Source organism: Oncorhynchus masou, unplaced genomic scaffold (genome assembly GCF_036934945.1).
Source record: "Oncorhynchus masou masou isolate Uvic2021 unplaced genomic scaffold, UVic_Omas_1.1 unplaced_scaffold_1852, whole genome shotgun sequence".
Classification (NCBI taxonomy): domain Eukaryota; kingdom Metazoa; phylum Chordata; class Actinopteri; order Salmoniformes; family Salmonidae; genus Oncorhynchus; species Oncorhynchus masou.
In genome coordinates, this window is record NW_027008361.1 from 78,728 (window position 1) to 105,822 (window position 27,095).

General features: G+C 46.6%; 4 protein-coding genes across 6 annotated transcripts in view; 1 reads left to right on the forward strand and 3 right to left on the reverse strand.

Annotated features, from left to right (window-relative positions):
- The window catches only part of LOC135532446 (protein transport protein Sec31A-like), a 31,825-nt gene extending 31,020 nt beyond the window's left edge, over positions 1–805 (reverse strand). For both annotated transcript variants that reach the window (XM_064959954.1, XM_064959953.1), the window contains exon 1: positions 694–805. The gene's annotated coding sequence lies outside the window, so the exon portion shown is untranslated. The remainder of the gene's footprint in view (positions 1–693) is intronic.
- A 5,392-nt stretch (positions 806–6,197) lies between these two features.
- LOC135532448 (NADH dehydrogenase [ubiquinone] 1 beta subcomplex subunit 8, mitochondrial-like) lies at positions 6,198–16,369 on the reverse strand. Its single transcript, XM_064959956.1, has 5 exons — positions 16,220–16,369; positions 15,700–15,826; positions 15,249–15,348; positions 7,152–7,307; positions 6,198–6,365 (listed from the first exon to the last, which is right to left on the reverse strand). The coding sequence occupies exons 1-5, from the start codon at positions 16,329–16,331 to the stop codon at positions 6,273–6,275; spliced, it is 588 nt and encodes a 195-aa protein (XP_064816028.1). The 5' UTR covers positions 16,332–16,369; the 3' UTR covers positions 6,198–6,272.
- A 1,183-nt stretch (positions 16,370–17,552) lies between these two features.
- LOC135532450 (glutathione peroxidase 6-like) lies at positions 17,553–20,090 on the reverse strand. The gene is made up of 5 exons (XM_064959959.1): positions 19,341–20,090; positions 19,089–19,182; positions 18,535–18,665; positions 18,016–18,146; positions 17,553–17,861 (listed from the first exon to the last, which is right to left on the reverse strand). The coding sequence occupies exons 2-5, from the start codon at positions 19,171–19,173 to the stop codon at positions 17,804–17,806; spliced, it is 405 nt and encodes a 134-aa protein (XP_064816031.1). The 5' UTR covers positions 19,174–19,182; positions 19,341–20,090; the 3' UTR covers positions 17,553–17,803.
- Positions 20,091–20,475: 385 nt separating this feature from the next.
- Positions 20,476–25,584, forward strand: LOC135532449 (F-box/LRR-repeat protein 15-like). Of its 2 annotated transcripts, none has more exons than XM_064959957.1 (6): positions 20,476–20,624; positions 20,893–21,071; positions 21,194–21,696; positions 23,637–23,784; positions 23,934–24,018; positions 25,076–25,584. In XM_064959957.1, the coding sequence occupies exons 1-5, from the start codon at positions 20,603–20,605 to the stop codon at positions 23,973–23,975; spliced, it is 894 nt and encodes a 297-aa protein (XP_064816029.1). In that variant the 5' UTR covers positions 20,476–20,602; the 3' UTR covers positions 23,976–24,018; positions 25,076–25,584. The 2 variants fall into 2 exon arrangements, with proteins under 2 accessions (XP_064816029.1, XP_064816030.1); XM_064959958.1 differs by having other exon boundaries at positions 20,912–21,071.
- The last annotated feature ends 1,511 nt before the right edge of the window (positions 25,585–27,095 follow it).

The window sequence follows — 27,095 nt, forward strand, 5'->3', positions numbered from 1 at the left end:
GGTAGGTGTGTCTCAGTTGACTTCTTAATAAACGGTACAAAGTTTCCGTTGCAAGACGTAAGGAATAAACCCAAGGTAGGCGCATTGCATTGGGCAGTAATGGACGTCATATGGGGATAGCCGATTTCTAAACACTATGAACCCACCTACAGCTAACTAGCAAACGTTAATAGTTTCTAGATTAATCAAAACAACATATTGTAGGGCGTTACAGTAGCTAGCTACGTAACAAGTCGGGATGGTTAATAAGCTGAAACAATTTACTAAACGTTAGAAGAATCAATTTCAATCACGTCTCATGAATCAACAACACGAGACGGAAGCGAGCCGTTAGATGGAGAACTGCTGGGTGATGAGAAAACGTTGCGCTAGCTAACACCCATCATTTGGTTAACTAGTAATACACGTCTGTCTTCGCCGTAATGTATATGTTCTATAAATAGATAGGTAGTTAATGCTGGTTGAGCTATTAGCTATAAACCATCCCTGGTTCAACCAGTTTCTTTAGTTAGCTAACGGTAGCTAGCTCGGCTAGTTACCGATACGTGTCGTTGGCTTCTGCTAGAGCTTGACAGCTAAATCATGCAGACGTGTCGTTCAGGTTATACATCTAGCAAGCTAGCTAAAAACTAGAATAAATATATTCTAACACTATATTGTTAGTACCCCCATATCTTCATGTAAAATACTTACGTCGGAATTGATGATTATCAATCTTTCTAGTTTACAAATGATGTATAAAACCACCGGGCACTCCCAACGTAATCCTGGATGTTTATCGTCTTCTACGGTGGCCGACATGGTATCAAATATCACAGCAGTCAGTGTCTTGATTTGACCTGTAGCTGTGTTTTGCAATGTTTTCAGTTCAGCAAAGATTGTCTCGCTTCTTCATATGTCAGTAGTTGAAAGTACTGAATAGATATTTTTCATTTTTTTTCAAAATAGTATTACATCTATAACTATAAATTGTAATTTCCTGATGAACAATGTTGCAACTAGCTTCAGCCAGACAAACATACAGTGCCTTCAGAAAGTATTCATACCGCTTGATTTTGTCCACATTTTTTTAATACACACAATACCCATAATGAAAACATGTTTTAGACATTTTTACAAATGTATTGAAAATAAAAATACAGATATCTCATTTACATAAATCTTCACATCCCTGAGTCAATACAAATTAGAATCACCTTTGGACGTGATTACAGCTGTGAGTCTTTCTGGGTAAATCTGTAAGAGTTTTGCACACCTGGATTGTACAATATATGGTAGTGAGGAAGCCCGATGGCGGGCAGCGGGAGAAGATGGAACCGGATGGATTTTAGCCGATATTCTACACATTTTCTTATCGATGAAACGTTTGATCTCAATACAGTTTTTTGTTCCCAAAACTATATGTTATGAAAAGAGTGGCCTAAGTTTTACAGACTTTTGCCTTTTGCAAAAGTTTAGAAAAAAATGTCGTTGTTTAGAAGGGGCGCAAAGGCGAATTGAGTTATTGCACACGCACACCTCACAGAGTAGTGGGTCCCTCACCGCCATAACGCAGATGTGTGCAAGAACACGCCAATAGGATCTTGTTAGCTCATGCTTGGCTCATTTGTTCCCATTGGAAACGAGAGGGTGTGGTCTATCTTGGTTTACTTATAAAATCTTTGATTCATTGACGTCTTGGTAAGCAACTCTTTCTTCTTCTTTTTTTGAGATCGGGTTGGCAGATCGCATCCAACTTTTAAGATGCATCACCGCCACCTACTGTAGTGGAGTGTGAGGCCAGTCACAGCCCTTCTCCTCTTTGTCTTCTTATTCTTCTGTGGGGGTTTGTCGACGGTTGGCATCCAACATGATGGTACATTACCGCCACCTACTGTACTGGAGTGTGGGCCAGAGACGGAGAAACTAAATCTTACCTGCCAGCCCCATTACTCTTAAAAAAAACTAAAATATTTGAGACTATATCTAATGATGTTCTACACAATACCCTCTTTAAACTAATTTCCTGTATCCCCTTCTCCCTCATACTAGATCTCAGCCTCTCTTTCCCTCTGATACTGCCCACACTAGCAATACATGCTCCACCGTCTGTTTCCTGGCAATGATCACACTTTCCTATTGGATGCTTTCATCCATCACATCTTATTCAACCGTCTGTGTCCCACCCTTAATCTTGGAAAAATAGCCTGCTATTTTCTGTCCCTTCCTGCCGACCTCCCCTCTCCGACATTCCTCTGTACTTGAAATAAATGCCTGCCTTTAGTATCTCTATTCCACTGCTCCTGTCATCTCTACACCATCACTGTCCATATCAGGCTTTTAACCTGCTCCTGTCATCTCTGCACCATCACTGTCTATATCAGGCTTTTAGCCTGCTCCTGTCATCTCTACACCATCACTGTCTATATCAGGCTTTTAGCCTGTCATCTCTACACCATCACTGTCTATATCAGGCTTTTAACCTGCTCCTGTCATCTCTGCACCATCACTGTCTATATCAGGCTTTTAGCCTGTCATCTCTGCACCATCACTGTCTATATCAGGCTTTTAACCTGCTCCTGTCATCTCTACACCATCACTGTCTATATCAGGCTTTTAGCCTGCTCCTGTCATCTCTACACCATCACTGTCTATATCAGGCTTTTAGCCTGTCATCTCTGCACCATCACTGTCTATATCAGGCTTTTAGCCTGTCATCTCTACACCATCACTGTCTATATCAGGCTTTTAACCTGCTCCTGTCATCTCTGCACCATCACTGTCTATATCAGGCTTTTAGCCTGCTCCTGTCATCTCTACACCATCACTGTCTATATCAGGCTTTTAGCCTGTCATCTCTACACCATCACTGTCTATATCAGGCTTTTAACCTGCTCCTGTCATCTCTGCACCATCACTGTCTATATCAGGCTTTTAGCCTGTCATCTCTGCACCATCACTGTCTATATCAGGCTTTTAACCTGCTCCTGTCATCTCTACACCATCACTGTCTATATCAGGCTTTTAACCTGCTCCTGTCATCTCTGCACCATCACTGTCTATATCAGGCTTTTAACCTGCCATCTCTACACCATCACTGTCTATATCAGGCTTTTAACCTGCTCCTGTCATCTCTACACCATCACTGTCTATATCAGGCTTTTAACCTGTCATCTCTACACCATCACTGTCTATATCAGGCTTTTAACCTGCTCCTGTCATCTCTGCACCATCACTGTCTATATCAGGCTTTTAACCTGCTCCTGTCATCTCTGCACCATCACTGTCTATATCAGGCTTTTAGCCTGTCATCTCTGCACCATCACTGTCTATATCAGGCTTTTAACCTGCTCCTGTCATCTCTACACCATCACTGTCTATATCAGGCTTTTAGCCTGTCATCTCTGCACCATCACTGTCTATATCAGGCTTTTAACCTGCTCCTGTCATCTCTGCACCATCACTGTCTATATCAGGCTTTTAGCCTGTCCTCCCTGCACCATCACTGTCTATATCAGGCTTTTAGCCTGCTCCTGTCATCTCTACACCATCACTGTCTATATCAGGCTTTTAACCTGCTCCTGTCATCTCTACACCATCACTGTCTATATCAGGCTTTTAGCCTGTCATCTCTACACCATCACTGTCTATATCAGGTTTTTAGCCTGCTCCTGTCATCTCTACACCATCACTGTCTATATCAGGCTTTTAGCCTGGTCCTGTCATCTCTACACCATCACTGTCTATATCAGGCTTTTAGCCTGTCATCTCTACACCATCACTGTCTATATCAGGTTTTTAGCCTGCTCCTGTCATCTCTACACCATCACTGTCTATATCAGGCTTTTAACCTGCTCCTGTCATCTCTGCACCATCACTGTCTATATCAGGCTTTTAGCCTGTCATCTCTACACCATCACTGTCTATATCAGGTTTTTAACCTGCTCCTGTCATCTCTGCACCATCACTGTCTATATCAGGCTTTTAGCCTGTCATCTCTACACCATCACTGTCTATATCAGGCTTTTAGCCTGTCATCTCTGCACCATCACTGTCAATATCAGGCTTTTAGCCTGCTCCTGTCATCTCTACACCATCACTGTCTATATCAGGTTTTTAGCCTGCTCCTGTCATCTCTACACCATCACTGTCTATATCAGGCTTTTAGCCTGTCATCTCTACAACATCACTGTCTATATCAGGTTTTTAGCCTGCTCCTGTCATCTCTACACCATCACTGTCAATATCAGGCTTTTAGCCTGCTCCTGTCATCTCTACACCATCACTGTCAATATCAGGCTTTTAGCCTGCTCCTGTCATCTCTACACCATCACTGTCCATATCAGGCTTTTTGCCTCTGCCTTGCTCATTGAAACTACAACATTAACATCCCCACTACTACGTGCTTGTTTAGCGAGTACATCAACTGCCTCGTTCCCCTCCACCCCCACATGGGCTGGGACCAAGTAAATCTTATCTGTATTCCCATCTGTCTAATCCTGCCATGGGGTTTGTAGCACCTCATACAGCAGATCTTGGTACCACTAGTGCTCCTTCCAGCTGTCTGGTAGTTTCTCCTATTCCCAGATTGGTACCACTAGTGCTCCTTCCAGCTGTCTGGTAGTTTCCCCTATTCCCAGATTGGTACGACTAGTGCTCCTTCCAGCTGTCTGGTAGTTTCCCCTATTCCCAGATTGGTACCACTAGTGCTCCTTCCAGCTGTCTGGTAGTTTCCCCTATTCCCAGATTGGTACCACTAGTGCTCCTTCCAGCTGTGTGGTAGTTTCCCCTATTCCCAGATTGGTACCACTAGTGCTCCTTCCAGCTGTCTGGTAGTTTCCCCTATTCCCAGATTGGTACCACTAGTGCTCCTTCCAGCTGTCTGGTAGTTTCTCCTATTCCCAGATTGGTACCACTAGTGCTCCTTCCAGCTGTCTGGTAGTTTCCCCTATTCCCAGATTGGTACCACTAGTGCTCCTTCCAGCTGTCTGGTAGTTTCCCCTATTCCCAGATTGGTACCACTAGTGCTCCTTCCAGCTGTGTGGTAGTTTCCCCTATTCCCAGATTGGTACCACTAGTGCTCCTTCCAGCTGTCTGGTAGTTTCCCCTATTCCCAGATTGGTACCACTAGTGCTCCTTCCAGCTGTGTGGTAGTTTCCCCTATTCCCAGATTGGTACCACTAGTGCTCCTTCCAGCTGTCTGGTAGTTTCCCCTATTCCCAGATTGGTACCACTAGTGCTCCTTCCAGCTGTGTGGTAGTTTCCCCTATTCCCAGATTGGTACCACTAGTGCTCCTTCCAGCTGTGTGGTAGTTTCCCCTATTCCCAGATTGGTACCACTAGTGCTCCTTCCAGCTGTCTGGTAGTTTCCCTATTCCCAGATTGGTACCACTAGTGCTCCTTCCAGCTGTCTGGTAGTTTCTCCTATTCCCAGATTGGTACCACTAGTGCTCCTTCCAGCTGTGTGGTAGTTTCCCCTATTCCCAGATTGGTACCACTAGTGCTCCTTCCAGCTGTGTGGTAGTTTCCCCTATTCCCAGATTGGTACCACTAGTGCTCCTTCCAGCTGTCTGGTAGTTTCCCCTATTCCCAGATTGGTACCACTAGTGCTCCTTCCAGCTGTGTGGTAGTTTCCCCTATTCCCAGATTGGTACCACTAGTGCTCCTTCCAGCTGTCTGGTAGTTTCCCCTATTCCCAGATTGGTACCACTAGTGCTCCTTCCAGCTGTCTGGTAGTTTCTCCTATTCCCAGATTGGTACCACTAGTGCTCCTTCCAGCTGTCTGGTAGTTTCCCCTATTCCCAGATTGGTACCACTAGTGCTCCTTCCAGCTGTCTGGTAGTTTCTCCTATTCCCAGATTGGTACGACTAGTGCTCCTTCCAGCTGTCTGGTAGTTTCCCCTATTCCCAGATTGGTACCACTAGTGCTCCTTCCAGCTGTGTGGTAGTTTCCCCTATTCCCAGATTGGTACCACTAGTGCTCCTTCCAGCTGTGTGGTAGTTTCCCCTATTCCCAGATTGGTACCACTAGTGCTCCTTCCAGCTGTCTGGTAGTTTCCCCATGTTGGGGGTAGTTTCCCCATGATGCATGTTTTTGTAATATTTTTATTCTGTACAGACTTCCTTCTTTTCTGCCTGTCATTGAGGTTAGTATTGTGGACAAACTACAATGTTGTTGATCCATCCTCAGCTTTCCAAAGAATAAGTTCAAGGTCAAATATCAGGAATGTGACTGAGGTCACACTAACAACTCTTTATTAGACAGAAATATACACATTTAGAGAAGCAGACATTTAAATGTTAAAATGTTTGACTTCTTCAGGTTGTTTCTCGGGATCCTCTCCTCTCTCTAGGTGCAGGTTGCTGTAAGGATATTGTTTGGGGGCCTGGAACAGAGGACAGGGGGCGTCAGACAGGATATACCCATTCACCTCTCCTACAGAAGAGGACATTTGAAGACCTTTGAACTTTAAAAAAAAACAGGTGTTTGGTGAGTGTGTGTGAGGTGCTCAATGGTCTTCAATAAATACCAGAAATATATCATAATGGAATGAAATAGCAAAATATGGTGGAACATGATAAATGCACTTCAGTTACCAATGCATGTCTTCACACTATTGAATTGGTAGCAGGGCAAGGAAACAAATGAACACTAACAGCAGTAGCATCATCTCCGACTCCGTGTACACCCGTCATTAAACTGTATTCATGGATCAGATCTGTTGCTCCAACTGTAAAATCCAATCTTAGTGTCCACGGGACACATATGAGGGGTAGACCCAAAGGCTGATAAATCCTTCTCAAATCCAGAATTTTTTAATGTTTTATTTATTTTACCTTTATTTAACTTGGCAAGTCAGTTAAGAACAAATTCTTATTATCAATGACGGCCTAGGAACAGTGGGTTAACTGCCTGTTCAGGGGCAAACAACAGATTTGTACCTCGGGGGTTTGAACTTGCAGCCTTCCGGTTACTAGTCCAATGCTCTAACCACGAGGCTACCCTGCCGTCATAGTAGAAAAAGGTCTTGAGATACCAAAATGGGAAAGGGTTTCAGTACAACAGGAAAGGCATATAATTATACTATCTTCTGGTCTGTGACATCTTAGGGGGTTACAACAGCGATTACAACGGAGACAAAGACTGTTGCTTTGCTCAATGCCAAACTTACCACCGGCTGGTAAGATGGAAACTTCTCCCCAAGGTAGAACATGAGCAGCATGAAGCCAACGAAACCAAACAGATGTTTGCACATGGTGTGCCAGGCCACAGGGCTGGGCGACGTGTCCACTCGATTTCTGATGAACATGTCAAAATCCCAGTGGATCTGGAACGAAACCAGGCAACAGGTGAGAACCCACTGTCAAGGAGTCAGGGGGGAAATACATGAGCAGATAATGAGTCGTAGCTTACACACATTCACGTCCTGCCATTTCAAATGTCTACGTGCATAAATGTACACAATTCTTTACAGTAAACAACAAGTGGCGCACTGTGAATAATACACAGTAGGGCTGTAACGACACCAGTATTGTCATATTTTTTCTATTTTTACACGAAGCAGCTCAAACTCTTTGGTTCTTTATAAAAACCTGCTTTGTGTAAAATGTTGTGTGCTATAGCTTGGAAAATAAATACAAAATGTGACTCTGGGTAACATGTTTGTTTCCAACATTAGCGCTGTTTTCCTAAATGAGTTCATCCGCTGTGTGTTGTTTTCTTGTCACGATACTAAACAGGTATTGGGATACTGGTATTGTCCCAGACCTAATATATAGTCTTATTAGTCAGTTGTGTAGTCACGATACTAAACAGGTATCGGGATACTGGTATGGTCCCAGACCTAATATATAGTCTTATTAGTCAGTTGTGTTGTCACGATACTAAACAGGTATCGGGATACTGGTATGGTCCCAGACCTAATATATAGTCTTATTAGTCAGTTGTGTAGTCACGATACTAAACAGGTATCGGGATACTGGTATGGTCCCAGACCTAATATATAGTCTTATTAGACAGTTGTGTAGTCACGATACTAAACAAGTATCGGGATACTGGTATTGTCCCAGACCTAATATATAGTCTTATTAGTCAGTTGTGTAGTCACGATACTAAACAGGTATCGGGATACTGGTATGGTCCCAGACCTAATATATAGTCTTATTAGTCAGTTGTGTAGTCACGATACTAAACAGGTATCGGGATACTGGTATGGTCCCAGACCTAATATATAGTCTTATTAGACAGTTGTGTAGTCACGATACTAAACAAGTATCGGGATACTGGTATTGTCCCAGACCTAATATATAGTCTTATTAGTCAGTTGTGTCGTCACGATACTAAACAGGTATCGGGATACTGGTATGGTCCCAGACCTAATATATAGTCTTATTAGTCAGTTGTGTAGTCACAATACTAAACAGGTATCGGGATACTGGTATGGTCCCAGACCTAATATATAGTCTTATTAGTCAGTTGTGTAGTCACGATACTAACCAGGTATCGGGATACTGGTATGGTCCCAGACCTAATATATAGTCTTATTAGTCAGTTGTGTCGTCACGATACTAAACAGGTATTGGGATACTAGTATGGTCCCAGACCTAATATATAGTCTTATTAGTCAGTTGTGTAGTCACGATACTAAACAGGTATCGGGATACTGGTATGGTCCCAGACCTAATATATAGTCTTATTAGTCAGTTGTGTAGTCACGATACTAAACAGGTATTAGGATACTGGTATGGTCCCAGACCTAATATATAGTCTTATTAGTCAGTTGTGTAGTCACGATACTAAACAGGTATTAGGATACTGGTATGGTCCCAGACCTATTATATAGTCTTATTAGTCAGTTGTGTAGTCACGATACTAAACAGGTATCGGGATACTGGTATGGTCCCAGACCTAATATAGTCTTATTAGTCAGTTGTGTCGTCACGATACTAAACAGGTATCGGGATACTGGTATGGTCCCAGACCTATTATATAGTCTTATTAGTCAGTTGTGTCGTCACGATACTTGTTGGCAGATGTCTTTTAATATACACTGAAAAAGAAAAACCAAAACATGCAAAGATTTCACTGAGTTCCAGTTCATGAGGAAATCTGTCATTGAAATAAACGACTTTGGTCCTGATCTATGGAGTTCACATGACTGGGAATACAGATATGCATCTGTTGGTCACAAATGCCTTTACCAACAAAAGGTTGGAGTGTGGATCAGAAAACCAGTCAGTGTCTGGTGTGACCACCACTTGCCTAATGCAGCGTGACACAACTCCTTCACATAGAGTTGATCAGGCTGTTGACTGGCCATGTGGAATGTTGTCTCACTCCTCTTCAATGGCTGTGCAAAGTTGCTGGATATTGGCAGGAACTGGAACACTCTGTAGACGTGGATCCAGAGCATCCCAAACATGCTCAATGGGTGACATGGTGAGTATGCAGGCAATGAAAGAACTGGGACATTTTCAGCCTCCAGGACTTGTGTACAGATAGATCCTTGTAGTAACATGGGGCTGTGCATTATCATGCTGACACATGTGATGGCAGCAGATGAAGAGCACAACAACAGACCTCAGGATCTCATCACGGCATCTCTGTGCATTCAAAATGGCCACTGATTAAATGCAATTGTGTTCATTGTCCGTAGCTTATGCCTGCCAGCCTATACCATAACCACACCATGGGGCACTCTGTTCACACAAAAAAAAACGCTCGCCCACACAACGCCATACACATACATCTGCCTGGTACAGTTGAAACCGATATTCACCCGTGAAGAGCACACCTCCCCCTCTTTCCCAGTGGCCATCTGCCCACTGAAGTCAGTTAAGACACCAAACTGCAGTCAGGTCAAGACCCTGTTGAGGACAACAAGCACGAAGATGAGCTTCCCTGAGATGGTTTCTGACAGCTTGTGCAGAAATTATTTGTTTGTGCAAACCCACAGTTTCATCAGCTGTCCGGGTGGCTGGTCTCAGACGATCCCGCAGGTGAAGAGGCCGGATGTGGAGGTCCTGGGCTTGCGTTGTTACACGTGGTCTGTGGTTGTGAGCCCGGTTGGAAGTACTGCAAAGTTCTCTAAAATGACGTTGAATCGGCTTATGGTAGAGAAATTAACATAACACTGGTGGACATTCCTGCAGTCAGCATACCAACTGCACACTCCCTCAAAAATTGAGACATCTGTGGCATTGTGTTGTGTGAAAATACTTGACATTTTAGTGGCCTTTTATTGTCCCCAGCACAAGGTGCACCTTTGTAATGATCATGCTGTTTAATCAGCTTCTTGATATGTCACACCTGTCAGGTGGATGGATTCTTGTAAAAGAAGAAATGCTCATCAACAGGGATGTAAACAAATGTATCAAAATTGGAAAGTAATCCGCTTATTGTGCATTTGACACATTTCTGTGATATTTTATTTCAGCTCATGAAACTAACATTTTACATGCTGCATTTATATTTTTGTTCAGTGTAAGTAGAGTGAGATCTGATACTGTATGTAGAAATAAACCCCACGGCTATCTCACCGCCTCCCCCCAGTTCCTCCTCCATCTCACCGCCTCCCCCCCAGTTCCTCCTCCATCTCACCGCCTCCCCCCCAGTTCCTCCTCCATCTCACCGCCTCCCCCCAGTTCCTCCTCCATCTCACCGCCTCCCCCCAGTTCCTCCTCCATCTCACCGCCTCCCCCAGTTCCTCCTCCATCTTACCACCTCCCCCAGATCCTCCTCCATCCTAACGCCCCCCCCCCAGTTCCTCCTCCATCTCACCGCCTCCCCCAGTTCCTCCTCCATCTCACCGCCTCCCCCCAGTTCCTCCTCCATCTCACCGCCTCCCCCCAGTTCCTCCTCCATCTTACCGCCTCCCCCCAGTTCCTCCTCCATCCTAACGCCCCCCCCAGTTCCTCCTCCATCTCACCGCCTCCCCCCAGTTCCTCCTCCATCTCACCGCCTCCCCCAGTTCCTCCTCCATCTCACCGCCTCCCCCCAGTTCCTCCTCCATCTTACCGCCTCCCCCCAGTTCCTCCTCCATCCTAACGCCCCCCCCAGTTCCTCCTCCATCTCACCGCCTCTCCCCCAGTTCCTCCTCCATCCTAACGCCCCCCCCAGTTCCTCCTCCATCTTACCGCCTCCCCCCAGTTCCTCCTCCATCCTAACGTCCCCCCCCAGTTCCTCCTCCATCTTACCGCCTCCCCCCAGTTCCTCCTCCATCCTAACGTCCCCCCAGTTCCTCCTCCATCTTACCGCCTCCCCCCAGTTCCTCCTCCATCCTAACGTCCCCCCCCAGTTCCTCCTCCATCTTACCGCCTCCCCCCAGTTCCTCCTCCATCCTAACGCCCCCCCAGTTCCTCCTCCATCTTACCGCCTCCCCCCAGTTCCTCCTCCATCCTAACGCCCCCCCCCCAGTTCCTCCTCCATCTTACCGCCCCCCCTCCAGTTCCTCCTCCATCTTACCGCCCCCCCAGTTCCTCCTCCATCTTACCGCCTCCCCCCAGTTCCTCCTCCATCTCACCGCCTCCCCCAGTTCCTCCTCCATCTCACCGCCTCCCCCCAGTTCCTCCTCCATCTCACCGCCTCCCCCCAGTTCCTCCTCCATCTCACCGCCTCCCCCCAGTTCCTCCTCCATCTTACCGCCTCCCCCCAGTTCCTCCTCCATCCTAACGCCCCCCCAGTTCCTCCTCCATCTCACCGCCTCCCCCCAGTTCCTCCTCCATCTCACCGCCTCCCCCCAGTTCACCGCCTCCCCCCAGTTCCTCCTCCATCCTAACGCCCCCCCCAGTTCCTCCTCCATCTTACCGCCTCCCCCCAGTTCCTCCTCCATCCTAACGTCCCCCCAGTTCCTCCTCCATCTTACCGCCTCCCCCCCAGTTCCTCCTCCATCCTAACGTCCCCCCAGTTCCTCCTCCATCTTACCGCCTCCCCCCAGTTCCTCCTCCATCCTAACGCCCCCCCAGTTCCTCCTCCATCTTACCGCCTCCCCCAGTTCCTCCTCCATCCTAACGCCCCCCCCAGTTCCTCCTCCATCTTACCGCCTCCCCCCCAGTTCCTCCTCCATCTTACCGCCCCCCCCCAGTTCCTCCTCCATCTTACCGCCTCCCCCAGTTCCTCCTCCATCTTACCGCCCCCCCCACCAGTTCCTCCTCCATCTCACCGCCTCCCCCAGTTCCTCCTCCATCTCACCGCCTCCCCCCAGTTCCTCCTCCATCTCACCGCCTCCCCCCAGTTCCTCCTCCATCTCACCGCCTCCCCCCAGTTCCTCCTCCATCTCACCGCCTCCCCCAGTTCCTCCTCCATCTCACCGCCTCCCCCCAGTTCCTCCTCCATCTCACCGCCTCCCCCCAGTTCCTCCTCCATCTCACCGCCTCCCCCCAGTTCCTAATCCATCTTACCGCCTCCCCCCAGTTCCTCCTCCATTTTACCGCCTCCCCCCAGTTCCTCCTCCATCATCCCGCCCCCTCCCCCAGTTCCTCCTCCATCTTACCGCCTCCCCCAGTTCCTCCTCCATCTCACCGCCTCCCCCCAGTTCCTCCTCCATCTCACCGCCTCCCCCCAGTTCCTCCTCCATCTTACCGCCTCCCCCCAGTTCCTCCTCCATCATCCCGCCCCTCCCCCAGTTCCTCCTCCATCTTACCGCCCCCCAGTTCCTCCTCCATCTTACCGCCTCCCCCAGTTCCTCCTCCATCATCCCGCCCCCCCCCCAGTTCCTCCTCCATCTTACCGCCCCCCCAGTTCCTCCTCCATCTTACCGCCTCCCCCAGTTCCTCCTCCATCTTACCGCCTCCCCCCAGATCCTCCTCCATCATCCCGCCCCTCCCCCAGTTCCTCCTCCATCTCACCGCCTCCCCCCAGTTCCTCCTCCATCTCACCGCCTCCCCCCAGATCCTCCTCCATCATCCCGCCCCCTCCCCCAGTTCCTCCTCCATCTCACCGCCTCCCCCCAGTTCCTCCTCCATCTCACCGCCTCCCCCAGTTCCTCCTCCATCTCACCGCCTCCCCCCAGTTCCTCCTCCATCTCACCGCCTCCCCCCAGTTCCTCCTCCATCTCACCGCCTCCCCCAGTTCCTCCTCCATCTCACCGCCTCCCCCCAGTTCCTCCTCCATCTCACCGCCTCCCCCAGTTCCTCCTCCATCTCACCGCCTCCCCCCAGTTCCTCCTCCATCTCACCACCTCCCCCCAGTTCCTCCTCCATCTTACCGCCTCCCCCCAGTTCCTCCTCCATCTTACCGCCTCCCCCCAGTTCCTCCTCCATCCTAACGCCCCCCCCCAGTTCCTCCTCCATCTCACCGCCTCCCCCAGTTCCTCCTCCATCTCACCGCCTCCCCCCAGTTCCTCCTCCATCTCACCGCCTCCCCCCAGTTCCTCCTCCATCTCACCGCCTCCCCCCAGTTCCTCCTCCATCTCACCGCCTCCCCCCAGTTCCTCCTCCATCTCACCGCCCCCCCAGTTCCTCCTCCATCTTACCGCCTCCCCCCAGTTCCTCCTCCATCCTAACGCCCCCCCCAGTTCCTCCTCCATCTCACCGCCTCCCCCAGTTCCTCCTCCATCTCACCGCCTCCCCCCAGTTCACCGCCTCCCCCCAGTTCCTCCTCCATCTTACCGCCTCCCCCAGTTCCTCCTCCATCCTAACGCCCCCCAGTTCCTCCTCCATCTTACCGCCTCCCCCCAGTTCCTCCTCCATCCTAACGCCCCCCCAGTTCCTCCTCCATCCTAACGCCCCCCCAGTTCCTCCTCCATCTTACCGCCTCCCCCAGTTCCTCCTCCATCCTAACGCCCCCCCCCCCAGTTCCTCCTCCATCTCACCGCCTCCCCCCAGTTCCTCCTCCATCTCACCGCCTCCCCCCAGTTCCTCCTCCATCTCACCGCCTCCCCCCAGTTCCTCCTCCATCTCACCGCCTCCCCCCAGTTCCTCCTCCATCTCACCGCCTCCCCCCAGTTCCTCCTCCATCTTACCGCCTCCCCCCAGTTCCTCCTCCATCCTAACGCCCCCAGTTCCTCCTCCATCTCACCGCCTCCCCCCAGTTCCTCCTCCATCTCACCGCCTCCCCCCAGTTCACCGCCTCCCCCCAGTTCCTCCTCCATCTTACCGCCTCCCCCCAGTTCCTCCTCCATCCTAACGCCCCCCAGTTCCTCCTCCATCTTACCGCCTCCCCCCAGTTCCTCCTCCATCCTAACGCCCCCCCCAGTTCCTCCTCCATCCTAACGCCCCCCAGTTCCTCCTCCATCTTACCGCCTCCCCCCAGTTCCTCCTCCATCTTACCGCCTCCCCCCAGTTCCTCCTCCATCCTAACGCCCCCCCCCCAGTTCCTCCTCCATCTTACCGCCTCCCCCCAGTTCCTCCTCCATCTCACCGCCCCCCCCAGTTCTTCCTCCATCTCACCGCCTCCCCCCAGTTCCTCCTCCATCTCACCGCCTCCCCCCAGTTCCTCCTCCATCTCACCGCCCCCCCAGTTCTTCCTCCATCTCACCGCCTCCCCCAGTTCTTCCTCCATCTCACCGCCTCCCCCCAGTTCCTCCTCCATCCTAACGCCCCCCCAGTTCCTCCTCCATCTTACCGCCTCCCCCCAGTTCCTCCTCCATCCTAACGCCCCCCCCAGTTCCTCCTCCATCTTACCGCCTCCCCCAGTTCCTCCTCCATCTTACCGCCCCCCCCCCCCCCAGTTCCTCCTCCATCTTACCGCCCCCCCCCCCCAGTTCCTCCTCCATCTCACCGCCTCCCCCCAGTTCCTCCTCCATCTCACCGCCTCCCCCCAGTTCCTCCTCCATCTCACCGCCTCCCCCCAGTTCCTCCTCCATCTCACCGCCTCCCCCCAGTTCCTCCTCCATCTCACCGCCTCCCCCCAGTTCCTCCTCCATCTCACCGCCTCCCCCACTTCCTCCTCCATCTTACCGCCCCCTCCCCCAGTTCCTCCTCCATCTTACCACCTCCCTCCCCCCAGTTCCTCCTCCATCTTACCGCCTCCCCCCAGTTCCTCCTCCATCTTACCGCCTCCCCCCAGTTCCTCCTCCATCTTACCGCCTCCCCCCAGTTCCTCCCCCATCTTACCGCCTCCCCCCCAGATCCTCCTCCATCATCCCGCCCCCTCCCCCCAGTTCCTCCTCCATCTTACCACCTCCCTCCCCCCAGTTCCTCCTCCATCTTACCGCCTCCCCCCAGTTCCTCCTCCATCTTACCGCCTCCCCCAGTTCCTCCTCCATCTTACCGCCCCCCCCAGTTCCTCCTCCATCTTACCGCCTCCCCCAGTTCCTCCTCCATCTTACCGGCTCCCCCCAGTTCCTCCTCAGGTCTGGATGGTCCCAGGAATACCAGGGGTCTCTCTCATGCTGGGATCTGTCTGGCAATTGTGGGTAGTCTCCATACCTACAGAAACACAACAGGAAAAAAGTGTGTAGGTGAATAACCTTAGGTAATGCACATATCCTGAAATGTTAAAACTCCCATTGCTGTCCAATATTTGTTCTCATACCTTATATATAGTGCATCCCATAGGGCTCTGGTCAAAACTAGTGCACTATGTAGGGAATTGTATACCGTTTGGGATGCAGAGCCTCAGTCATTTCAGTGAGTTCAACCCACAGGTTGAATTACCAAATCAATTTGCTAGTTATCTGGCAAAGCGACATTGCTCCTGCTGTAATGAGGTGGTGTATAGATGACAGGAAAACAATGGCATGTGTGTCCTTCCTTATCCACGGTACCCCGCTTCCTTACCCCTCGCCATTATCCGGGATTGGTTCATAATCCTCCACCCTCATGTTGTACTTCTTCGCTGCAGCTGCTCTCTCCTCGGGCGTTTGGGGGTATGGCCCTGGCAGCATGCCCTTGGAAGGTCCAGAGGCTATACAACATTTGGAAAGAAGTTACTACAGTACCATTTATCCCCATGATCAACCAGAGTGGGATTGTTAGCTAACTAGCCGTTTGAGAGTAACGTTAGGAATTGCTGGTATATATATATATATATATATATATATATTCCTAAAGACCGTAAAGTTGGCTGGCCAGGTAACCGTGTATGGGATCTAGCCTAATATTTGATCGTAGACGGTTAGCTACGTAATACTGAATGAAGCTTTTACTAACGTTAGTAAACCACTGAACGAGATGCAGCTCTGTTGTAGGCTAGCTCAAGGTTAGCGACACTTTGCCTGGCATGTTCGAACTTCCATTCCAACTTGATGCAGGCATTTTGCATTTGTTCAACAATATCGATAAAGATCCATGAACCAACCTGCTCTGACTTGGGAGAAAAGCGCCGAGAAGCCTGGCTGTTTCCCCTTGGAAAGAGCTCGAGCCCAATTTCTGAAACCCACGGCAGCCATGTTCAATTGTTGCGGTGACATTGAACAGTGAAATACGCATGCGTCCGGTGACAACTTCGGGAAATCCAATGTTTGTTTTTTCTAATTTTTTTTCTCCTCTTCGCTTCTTCGGGATTTGGTTGGTGGATTGCATCCAACTTGAAGGTGCATACACCGCCATCTACTGTACTGGAGGGTGAAGCCAGACAGCATACCTACACGGCGGGCGTCTCAAACACCAGGAATCTTCAACTTCAATCGCTCCATCTCCACACTTAACGCTACCCTTTCAATGGTGTCCTGTTCCTAAGAGTAAAGCAAGCAACACATCTTGACTCAAGTTGCGTGACACGGAGTGCTTGCTCCCTCTTTATTTATTTTTATTTAACTAGGCAAGTCAGTTAAGAACAAATTCTTATTTTCAATGGCGGCCTAGGAAAAGTGGGTTAACTGCCTGCTCAAGGGCAGAACGACAGATTTTGTACCTTGTCAGCTCGGGGATTTGAACTTGCAAACTTTTGGTTACTAGTCCAATGCTCTAACCACTAGGCTACCCTGCTGCCCTCTCTGATTAGAAGAGACACACAAAAATATCACAAGTCCACTACTAGTTTCTTTAATCCTTTCTCACCCACCCTGAAAATACAAATGGAACCGCAAGCGTCCACTTTCTCCAAAAATGTCCCTCCTACTGGATCAGATTGTACTTTATTCAAACTCTGCGGTCCTCCCCATATTGCATCCTCACTCTCAGGTTCCATCTCTGAGCTACTGGAGGACGTGTCCCTGTTTTCACACATGATGCCAAGCTCCCTCACCACACCACCTGCCACCGCAGTTAATTCCACCTCACTTTCAATTTCCTTCTGTAGCTTTTCCAAAGGTTCTGTGATATCCTCCATTCCATATTCACTCAAAACATATTCCACTTTTCTTCCTTGTCTACCATCATTACCACCTTAAAAAAAGGGGGTATTTTTTTTACAGAATAGCAGTCTCTTTGATCGGAAAAATGTCAAAAGTATAGAAATGTCAAACATAAAACAATCCAAGTAGTGAATTGTATTTGATTCTCAAACATCCACAGTGCTCAGTTAAATTGTGTATATTGTATATCTTTACACACAAGTAGACTTGAGTTTCTATGCAGCTGGAGACTTGGGTTTCTCCTACTGTAGTCTACACATGTTGTTTTAACAATGTTAAACAATTACATGGACAACACATTTTAAGATTTCAGTCAAAAGATTTATTGACTTCCTCTGTTTTGCAACAATAACAAAAGGGAGCAGTTAGTTATATTGAGACCATAGTGATATGCCTCCTGGTCACCAACAGGGGCTGGAGGGATCTAATATTCTGAGTGAATGCACTGAAACTCAGAGTCCTTCTCCCTTCTCCATCAGATCCAGCTCAGCTGCATTTAGTCTGCATTTACTGAGGGATCGTCATCCTGCCTCCGCTGATGAAGGACCCACTTTCTTGACAGCCATAAAGGGAACAGATGACTCCATTTATAGTAGGCCTGCAATGTCTTTTTCCACTTTCTCAGTAGGGCCATGAAGTTCATAACTGGGGAAAAGGAGAGGCCATTATAGAATAGGACATTAAGTATTTTCAAGTCTTATTTGTTAATTAATTAATAGAATGAATGAATGCATGCATGAATGATTGATACATTTTATATATACTGTCAAATCATTTTTCATTCATGTGTTTAACTTACCGCCTGAAAGGCGTCCCATCAGAATCGATTAGAAACTTCTCAAAGTTCCAGCGAATGTCGTTGACTTTGATGGGTGACCAGTAGAACTTCTTTATATCTCCTATGACAGGGTTCACATAGGGCAAAGACTCCTGTTGTACGAGACATTAACAAATGCCGTTAGTGAGGTCTAATGTCCATAAGGTATTCAACTTGCCCCCAGAGTGCAGTACATAATAGTGCATAAGGACATGTCAAATATACTATCTTGAGATAGGCGAAAAGAGGACATGTCACATATACTATCTTGAGATAGGCGAAAAGAGGACATGTCACATATACTATCTTGAGATAGGCGACAAGAGGACATGTCACATATACTACCTTGAGATAGGTGAAAAGAGGACATGTCACATATACTACCTTGAGATAGGCGAAAAGAGGACATGTCAAATATACTACCTTGAGATAAGCGAAAAGAGGACATGTCACATATACTACCTTGAGATAGGCGAAAAGAGGACATGTCACATATACTACCTTGAGATAGGCGAAAAGAGGTTCTTCATTCAACCCATTGACCTCGATCTTGCCAAACACAGGGAACTTGGGGACAAACCCCCCACCTGGCCTTACATACTTGAGAAGGTTGAGGGTTTCATGATTTACCTCTGAAGGAAGAAACAACAACAAATGCAACAGACCAGTGAGCTTATTAGTTCTGAAACAGAGGCATTTATAGAAAACAGACTGGTCTCATCATTACGCATGACAAACAAGCATACTATTTAACTTGGCAAGTCATTTGAGAACAGATTCTTATTTACAATGACGGCCTACCCCTAACCAGGACGACAATGGGCTAATTGTTCGCCACCCTCTGGGACTCCCAATCACAACTGGTTGTGATAAAGCCTGGAATTGAACCAGGCTTTAGTGAGTCTGTAGTGAGATGCAGTGCTTTAGGCTGCTGCGCCACTCAGAAGCCCACACATGAGCGTTTTGAAACATAGCATTACTCCTAGAGACAAAGTAGGCCTGTGAGTTACAACAGATCAAAAACCTTTATTGTTATTTCAAAAAGACTCTCTTACCAGGTGCCTGGAGACCAAACTGATTGCAGGGGAATCCCAGGACAGTGAAGTTGAGGTCACCAAACATTTCCATGAGTGCATTCATTCTGTGGTACTGTTAGATGACACATACAATTAGAACACCACCTCAACATTCCCCTTGGGCTGACTCTAGAATATCTCTAACACTACAACACAGTCAAAAGTTTGGCCTATGCCAGCATTAGGCTTTTAGCCTGTTTAGGCTAGCACCATGAATCCTCGTTAGCCTACCTCCTCTATCGTTGACCCTCAGAAGGTGGCCAGGTTGACAATGAGGAGCACCTTGCCCCTGTAGATACTGAGAGGAACGCTCTGACCATTCAAGGTCTCAGCGCTGAACTCATAGATTGATTTAACACACGCCATTAGATGTTATACTTCTGCTTTAGCTTGAAGCCTATATCCAGAGCAGAGCAGTCAGCGGTAGGTATTCACTCAGCCACCCGGTTGGTCCTCCTCATTCAGACAACCACAACTATAGGCTCAGCAATTGTTCAGCATGGTTGACTCCATTGTGTCGCTGCATGCTAAGAGATGAATTGACAGGATGGTTATTTGTTCAGCAGTTTGCATGGGTATGCAGATCATGTTAGTGACAGTTTGTCATTGGTTATCTCTCATTATTCACTTGACAGGTATGTAAAAACAAACAAATCGATGCATATATTGGAAATACTGTAGAACCATAGTAAACTAATATTGGTGCTGTTCCTGGGGTCACTATAGGACATATGATCTATTTTACAATAAAAATAAAGTACTATATCGTCATATTATTGATTATTTTATACATGGTAGAGAATTCAGTATAATCAACATAACCAAAGCTTAGATGGAATTTAATATTGAATTAACTGAGCCTATTGGTTATTGCTGCGTCAAAGATTGGCCTATACCTTTTGTTTGCCATACATAATACATTGCATTTGTAGAACACTTTTCATTTACTGACATGAATCAAAGCTCTTGAGCAACCATTGGATAATAAAAATAATTCCTTCTGATAAAGAACTGATCAAGTCATTCCTACGATTGCCAATATGATAAAAGAAAAGCAATGCTTTTCCTTGTTTGGAGCGGTTACAGCGAAGATACTATTCCTCTCGCGTAACAAACATTGACCGGTGGTGCGTATCGGTAAAATCCACAGGCGTCGATTGTCACTTGGATCCTAACGCTCGGTCGTATATTTTTTAACCAAAACATCGCACATACTTGTCAAAAACCATCAATAACCACTCCAATGTATTATTTTTCTCAGCTTTATTTCTCCCAAAACAAACACATTTACTGAGATATAGATTCCCTTTTCCTTGCGCAGAGAGGTTGACTCTGCATTCTGGAACGTACCCAGTGTACGAACCCGGAAGTTTGGGAATACAGCCAAAAAAACTGTCGCCGATCCAGAAAGCTTCAACCAAGGCTCACAAGATAGCTAACAAACTGTCGTTGTACATGTAGCGATCTTGCATATTTCTGCGGATTCAAAATGGATGCGGAAACAGAGTGTTGCAAGTATGTATTTTGTAAGCACACATGTATTTTTGTTTTAACGTTACAATAAAAACGTGTCAGCAGAACTAGATAACCGTTAGTTACCTATTCTTACTACTGTAGCTTGCTACGGCAGTTGGAGAATGCATGTCCTGCAGAATCATCACATGCTTTACGCTTGAGCTAGCTAGCTACATATCTAGCCATCAATCTTTGTAAAGCTAGTTCGAACGCGAGGCAGACGTTGATGTGTGACTGTGCTAAATTTGTCCATTAACTTGTTCATCAGTTGAAATGTCTGTTGGCAGATGTCACCTCTTGGATTTGCCCTGGGAGGATGTGTTGGTAACACACATCTTCTGCTACCTGCCGTTACGCCAGCTGGTGCGGCTACAGAGAGTGAGCAAGCAGTTCTATGCCCTCATCCAGGTGTACCTGGCCAACTGTCGCACCTTTGACCTCACACAGGTAGGCCACACATGACCCATTCTATTTATTTTAGGATTTCCTTACAGTTTCTTGTACTTAAATGCTCATACACTATTTAGCCTAATACGCAGTTGAAGATCACACTCCTGTAATGTTCACAGATAGGGCCTAGCCTTCCCAAGGAGGCATTCTGCAACATACTAAGGGACAACAAAGTCCTACAGAACTTGTCCGTCCAGAACTGCTCCGATTGGGTGACAGACACGGAGCTGGTGCCTGTGATTGGCCAGAACCAGCACCTGCTGAGAGTAGACATGAGGGGGTGTGACCGGCTGACCCGTCACTCCTTAGTAGCCGTGTCGTTGAGCTGCACACACCTGCAGTACCTGGGCCTGGCCCACTGTGAATGGGTGGACAGCCTGTCCATACGCAGCCTGGCTGACCACTGTGGGGGCCTGAGGTCCATCGACCTGACCGCCTGCCGCCAGCTCAAAGACGAGGCCATCTGCTATTTATCCAAGAAGTGTCTGAAGATGAGGTCGCTGTCTGTGGCGGTCAACGCCAACATTACAGACGTGTCTGTGGAGGAAGTGGCCAAGAACTGCAGGGAGCTGGAACAGCTGGACCTGACAGGCTGCCTGAGGGTTAGGAACGACTCCATCAGGTACTGTTGTTGTGATACACTGACTGTTCAAATCATTGGTATCCTCTCTCTCTGTCTGTGTCTGGGTGTGTTTGTATTTTGCTAATGTAGGTTATCTGAATACTAGTCATATACTATTTAGGTTCTAGTCAGGTTAATATACTTAGTCAGGCTCGTATACTAGTCAGGTCTGTATACTAGTCAGGTTAATATACTAGTCAGGTTCATATACTTATTCAGGTTCTAGTCAGGTTCATATACTTAGTCAGGTTCATATACTAGTCAGGTTAATATACTAGTCAGGTTCATATACTTATTCAGGTTCTAGTCAGGTTCATATACTTAGTCAGGTTCATATACTTAGTCAGGTTCATATACTTAGTCAGGTTCATATACTTAGTCAGGTTCATATACTTAGTCAGGTTCATATACTTAGTCAGGTTCGTATACTAGTCAGGTTCGTATACTAGTCAGGTCTGTATACTAGTCAGGTCTGTATACTAGTCAGGTCTGTATACTAGTCAGGTCTGTATACTAGTCAGGTCTGTATACTAGTCAGGTCTGTATACTTGTCAGGTTTGTGTACTAGGCATGTTAATATACTCGTCAAGATCTAGTCAGGTTTATACGCTAGTCAGGTTTATATGCTAGTCAGGTTCATATGCTAGTCAGGTTCATATACTAGTCAGGTTCTAGTCAGGTTCATATGCTAGTCAGGTTCTAGTCAGGTTCATATACTAGTCAGGTTCTAGTCAGGTTCATATGCTAGTCAGGTTCATATGCTAGTCAGGTTCATATGCTAGTCAGGTTCTAGTCAGGTTCATATACTAGTCAGGTTCTAGTCAGGTTCATGTACTAGCCAGGTTCATGTACTAGCCAGGTTCATGTACTAGCCAGGTTCATGTACTAGCCAGGTTCTAGTCAGGTTCATATGCTAGTCAGGTTCATATGCTAGTCAGGTTCATATGCTAGTCAGGTTCATATGCTAGTCAGGTTCTAGTCAGGTTCATATACTAGTCAGGTTCTAGTCAGGTTCATATACTAGTCAGGTTCTAGTCAGGTTCATGTACTAGCCAGGTTCATGTACTAGCCAGGTTCATGTACTAGCCAGGTTCATGTACTAGCCAGGTTCATATGCTAGTTTGGTTCACATGCCAGTCTGGTTCAGGTTCTAGTCAGGATCCTATACTAGTCAGGTTCTAATTAGGTTCATATACTAGTCAAGTTGATATACTAGTCAGGTTCATATACTAGTCGGGTTGTAATCAGGTTCATATACTAGTCAGGTTGTAATCAGGTTCATATACTAGTCTAGGCTTTATACTGGGGAAGAGAAGGACATGTTTTATCCATGTCCAGCCAGTTGGGCGTGGCCACTGAGTGAGCATAAAATGACTTATGAAAACAATTCTCTCATTTAGAAAGATAAAATTAAATACAAATAGTTTCATATTTAAACATTTCAATTGCATAACAATTTCATGTGAATCTGATAACTAGAATGTGTAGACTTTCCAAGATACAATTTATGTCGTCCTGTCATCAGTAATAATGTCCCAGACGACAACTGATCTGACATCATATTCTTTAAGTAACAACGGACACTTTCAGCTGGTTGGATTACAGAAATATTGTCCCATTCCCCAACCTTTTGATGTTACCATACTATCTCTATGTTAAAAAAAGGCTTTCCAAGAGTCCATTCTGTAGAGTAGCGAGAGAAAAGGTATTTATGGGGAGGTGGGTCATAAACCTCACCCAACAAGGTAATGTCATGACATATTTTTTAGATCTGCAATGGCACACCTGTAAGAACCCTCTTGGTGCTGTGTCCAGGACGGTTGCAGAGTATATCCTGCTCCAGCTTGCTTTGGATGAAGGGGAGACTGGCACTCCTACTTTGATATTCACTGGTAAACCTGTCCTTACACCTTTTGGTCCTGCTGTGTATGTGCGTGCAGGACTGTTGCAGAGTACTGCCCCAAGCTGCAGTCTCTGAAGGTGAACCACTGTCACAACGTGACTGAGTCCAGTCTGGACCCCCTGCGGAAGAGGAATGTTGAGATTGACGTGGAGCCACCACTACAGAGGGCTCTTGTGCTGCTGCAGGTATGAGGGCGAAGGACACACTGTTTCACTGAGGCATTGATGAAAGCAATTGTACTGTAAGGACCATACTTCATATCCTTTCAGATGGAAATTTTGTATCATCTATAATGTATTGTTGTTGTCTGTCTATTTCCCTGGTGATACTGCAGGATGTGGTGGGGTTCGCTCCCTTCATCAACCTCCAGATCTAGGCTAAAGGACATCTGTATTATTCATCCAACCAATTGGAAACAGGTAGGCAAGCTAGGCTAAGGCACATCTGTATTACTCATCCTTCCAACCAACTAGAAACAGGTAGGCTAGCTAGGCTAGGATACATATGTATTACTCATCCAACCAACTGAAAACAGGTAGGCTAGCTAGGCTAGGATACATCTGTATTACTCATCCAACCAACTGAAAACAGGTAGGCTAGCTAGGCTAGAATACATCTGTATTACTCATCCAACCAATTGGAAACAGGTAGGCTAGCTAGGCTAGGATACATCTGTATTACTCATCCTTCCAACCAACTAGAAACAGGTAGGCTAGCTAGGCTAAAGTACATCTGTATTACTCATCCTTCCAACCAACTAGAAACAGGTAGGCTAGCTAGGCTAGGATACATCTGTATTAGTCATCCAACCAACTGAAAACAGGTAGGCTAGCTAGGATACATCTGTATTACTCATCCAACCAATTGGAAACAGGTAGGCTAGCTAGGCTAAGGCACATCTGTATTACTCATCCTTCCAACCAACTAGAAACAGGTAGGCTAGCTAGGCTAGGATACATCTGTATTACTCATCCAACCAACTGAAAACAGGTAGGCTAGCTAGGCTAGGATACATCTGTATTACTCATCCTTCCAACCAACTAGAAACAGGTAGGCTAGCTAGGCTAAAGCACATCTGTATTACTCATCCTTCCAACCAACTAGAAACAGGTAGGCTAGCTAGGCTAAAGCACATCTGTATTACTCACCCAACCAATTGGAAACAGGTAGGCTAGCTAACGCTTCTCAGAATCAGCTAAATATTTGAACCTTGTTGCTCTAAATACCTGTTTAGGTGTGTTCCTATGAATTCATGCAGTATAAATGCTATGTAACTACAAATCTCCTGAAGTGTGCACTTGTTCACTACTCCCCATATGTAAAGTATTGGATAGGTGTAGGTACGGGCTAGACAGTTTCCACTATATTTATTTGACCAGTAAAAGCAGTGCATACTGAGGGACTAAGGACAGAATATTGGACTCTACTTTAATGTTCTGCATTCTATGTAACCAGAGGTATTGGTTTTGTTTGCAGGTTTTCCTCCACTAGGAGAATGACCTGTTTCCATTGAAACATACCCTGTGTATGCTGGGACATCCATTAAGCAATTCAAGGACAAACAAAAACGGATGTATATGGGAAATATATTGTGAAACTTGTCTCTTTATTTATTATATTATGATGTTGCAGATTATAGTCATGCACTTAGAAAAGGACTGAAGGGAGCCGTGCACTTTTCAGTACCGCTGTCATGAGTCCAAAAGATTCCTGCAGTATTTATTCTTTATCTCATCACACACTAACAAACAACACTTTCGATGGTCTTGTGATCTATAGCTTTTAAAAAAGGGACTATTCCAACCAAAGGAGAAGCCGTAACTATAAGAGCATATTGTTGAGTTTTTGTGTGTTTATTGACATGTTACTCTGCTAAATGAATACTGCATACACCTCTAAATGTTTCATTCAGATTAGCTTGGTAAACTTTTATAAATTAGGTCGGTAAATGTTTTATATTCGGTAAATAAACGTTTTATATTGTGTGTTTGCATTGAGTTTACATTGACTGAAACTATTCTCTTCTTACAATATTATTTTTAATGGTAGTTGAGCTGATCAGTCTTGGCCCAGCCCACCATTTTGTTAAAATGTCATAAGACTCTGTATACCGTGATCTTGAAATCCTCCTTTTGCCTGTTTTACTTCAGGAAATCTGCTTTTCCATTTAAATGTCTGAAAACATGTAGGTCTAGTTGTAAAAACGACATTTAGTTCCCATAAGCTTTCTCATATGGTAGGCTATGAAGAAGGACACATTTCTGTTTGTATTTCAATAGTCACATATTACAATCTCGTCTCAATCTCCATCAAGAAACATGAGAAGAACATGCCGTGTAAAGTACATCTTAATGTGATTGGCTGATCAACTCACGTTGTATTGTTTCACTGAGGAGTTGCAGTAATTGAAACCAGTTGTATTCAATGTGTAATGAGGACCATCCAATCATGTCTATCTGAGAATATAAAGCACTGTCTATCACCTACGAGCGTTTTATCTTTGTCTTGCTAGTTATCTTACTACGTTCTCTGGGTGGCAGTTGGAAGGAACAGGACTTCTCTTTGTGTAAACAACATTACAACCAGAAGGAATGCTCTCTTCCTGTAACGAACAGATGTACATGTGAACGCCATTGAACTTCAAGTGAAAACGTACTTAAATTATCCCACAATGCTTCACTGCGAATTGAGAAGTGGGGTATTTTTACTGTCACAGTACTCGGCCTCCTGACTGTTAATGCAACAGGCTAGGAGCCACACAGGGCCAGTTTTACAGCCTTACCCTTGAAACAGTTTAGGGGTTAAATGCCTTGCTCAAGGCCACAATGGCAGTAGGGGATGGCACCAACCCTGTGCCTGTTGTCTTTCAGATGCTGTGCTTGATTTAGTTTGCCTGGTGCAATGCAATCAATGGAATAGTCCAAAAAGTGCAAACCCCACTCACCCATCTGGCACTCCCAGACAGGCTCAAACAAACGCTCAAACAACAAGCTGAATGAAATCAACTTGAACTTTTAACACTGTTGGTCCTACTTCAGGAACCCTCACATGCTGACAGCTCTCTGACGAGCTGGAGGACCCAGTGTTACACCTAAACAGGGATATTATAACCCTCACATGCTGACAGCTCTCTGACGAGCTGGAGGACCCAGTGTTACACCTCATAGTAATATTATAACCCTCACATGCTGACAGCTCTCTGACGCGCTGGAGGACCCAGTGTTACACCTAAACAGGGATATTATAACCCTCACATGCTGACAGCTCTCTGACGCGCTGGAGGACCCAGTGTTACACCTCATAGTAATATTATAACCCTCACATGCTGACAGCTCTCTGACGCGCTGGAGGACCCAGTGTTACACCTAAACAGGGATATTATAACCCTCACATGCTGACAGCTCTCTGACGCGCTGGAGGACCCAGTGTTACACCTAAACAGGGATATTATAACCCTCACATGCTGACAGCTCTCTGACGAGCTGGAGGACCCAGT

Excerpts from the sequence above, each read along its gene's own strand:
- LOC135532450 (XM_064959959.1), bottom strand. The coding sequence starts at position 19,173 with ATGAATGCACTCATGGAAATGTTTGGTGACCTCAACTTCACTGTCCTG. Across the intron at positions 18,666-19,088 it reads GTTTGGTCTCCAGGCACCTG|AGGTAAATCATGAAACCCTC; the intron begins GTAAGAGAGTCT and ends TTCTTCCTTCAG. Across the intron at positions 17,862-18,015 it reads GATGGGACGCCTTTCAGGCG|TTATGAACTTCATGGCCCTA; the intron begins GTAAGTTAAACA and ends CCTTTTCCCCAG.
- LOC135532448 (XM_064959956.1), bottom strand. The coding sequence starts at position 16,331 with ATGTCACCGCAACAATTGAACATGGCTGCCGTGGGTTTCAGAAATTGG. Across the intron at positions 15,349-15,699 it reads ATCCCGGATAATGGCGAGGG|GTATGGAGACTACCCACAAT; the intron begins GTAAGGAAGCGG and ends GTGTTTCTGTAG. Across the intron at positions 7,308-15,248 it reads GGAGGAACTGGGGGGAGCCG|ATCCACTGGGATTTTGACAT; the intron begins GTAAGATGGAGG and ends GTTTCGTTCCAG.
- LOC135532449 (XM_064959957.1), top strand. The coding sequence starts at position 20,603 with ATGCGGAAACAGAGTGTTGCAA. Across the intron at positions 21,072-21,193 it reads GCACCTTTGACCTCACACAG|ATAGGGCCTAGCCTTCCCAA; the intron begins GTAGGCCACACA and ends TAATGTTCACAG. Across the intron at positions 23,785-23,933 it reads GGGCTCTTGTGCTGCTGCAG|GATGTGGTGGGGTTCGCTCC; the intron begins GTATGAGGGCGA and ends GTGATACTGCAG.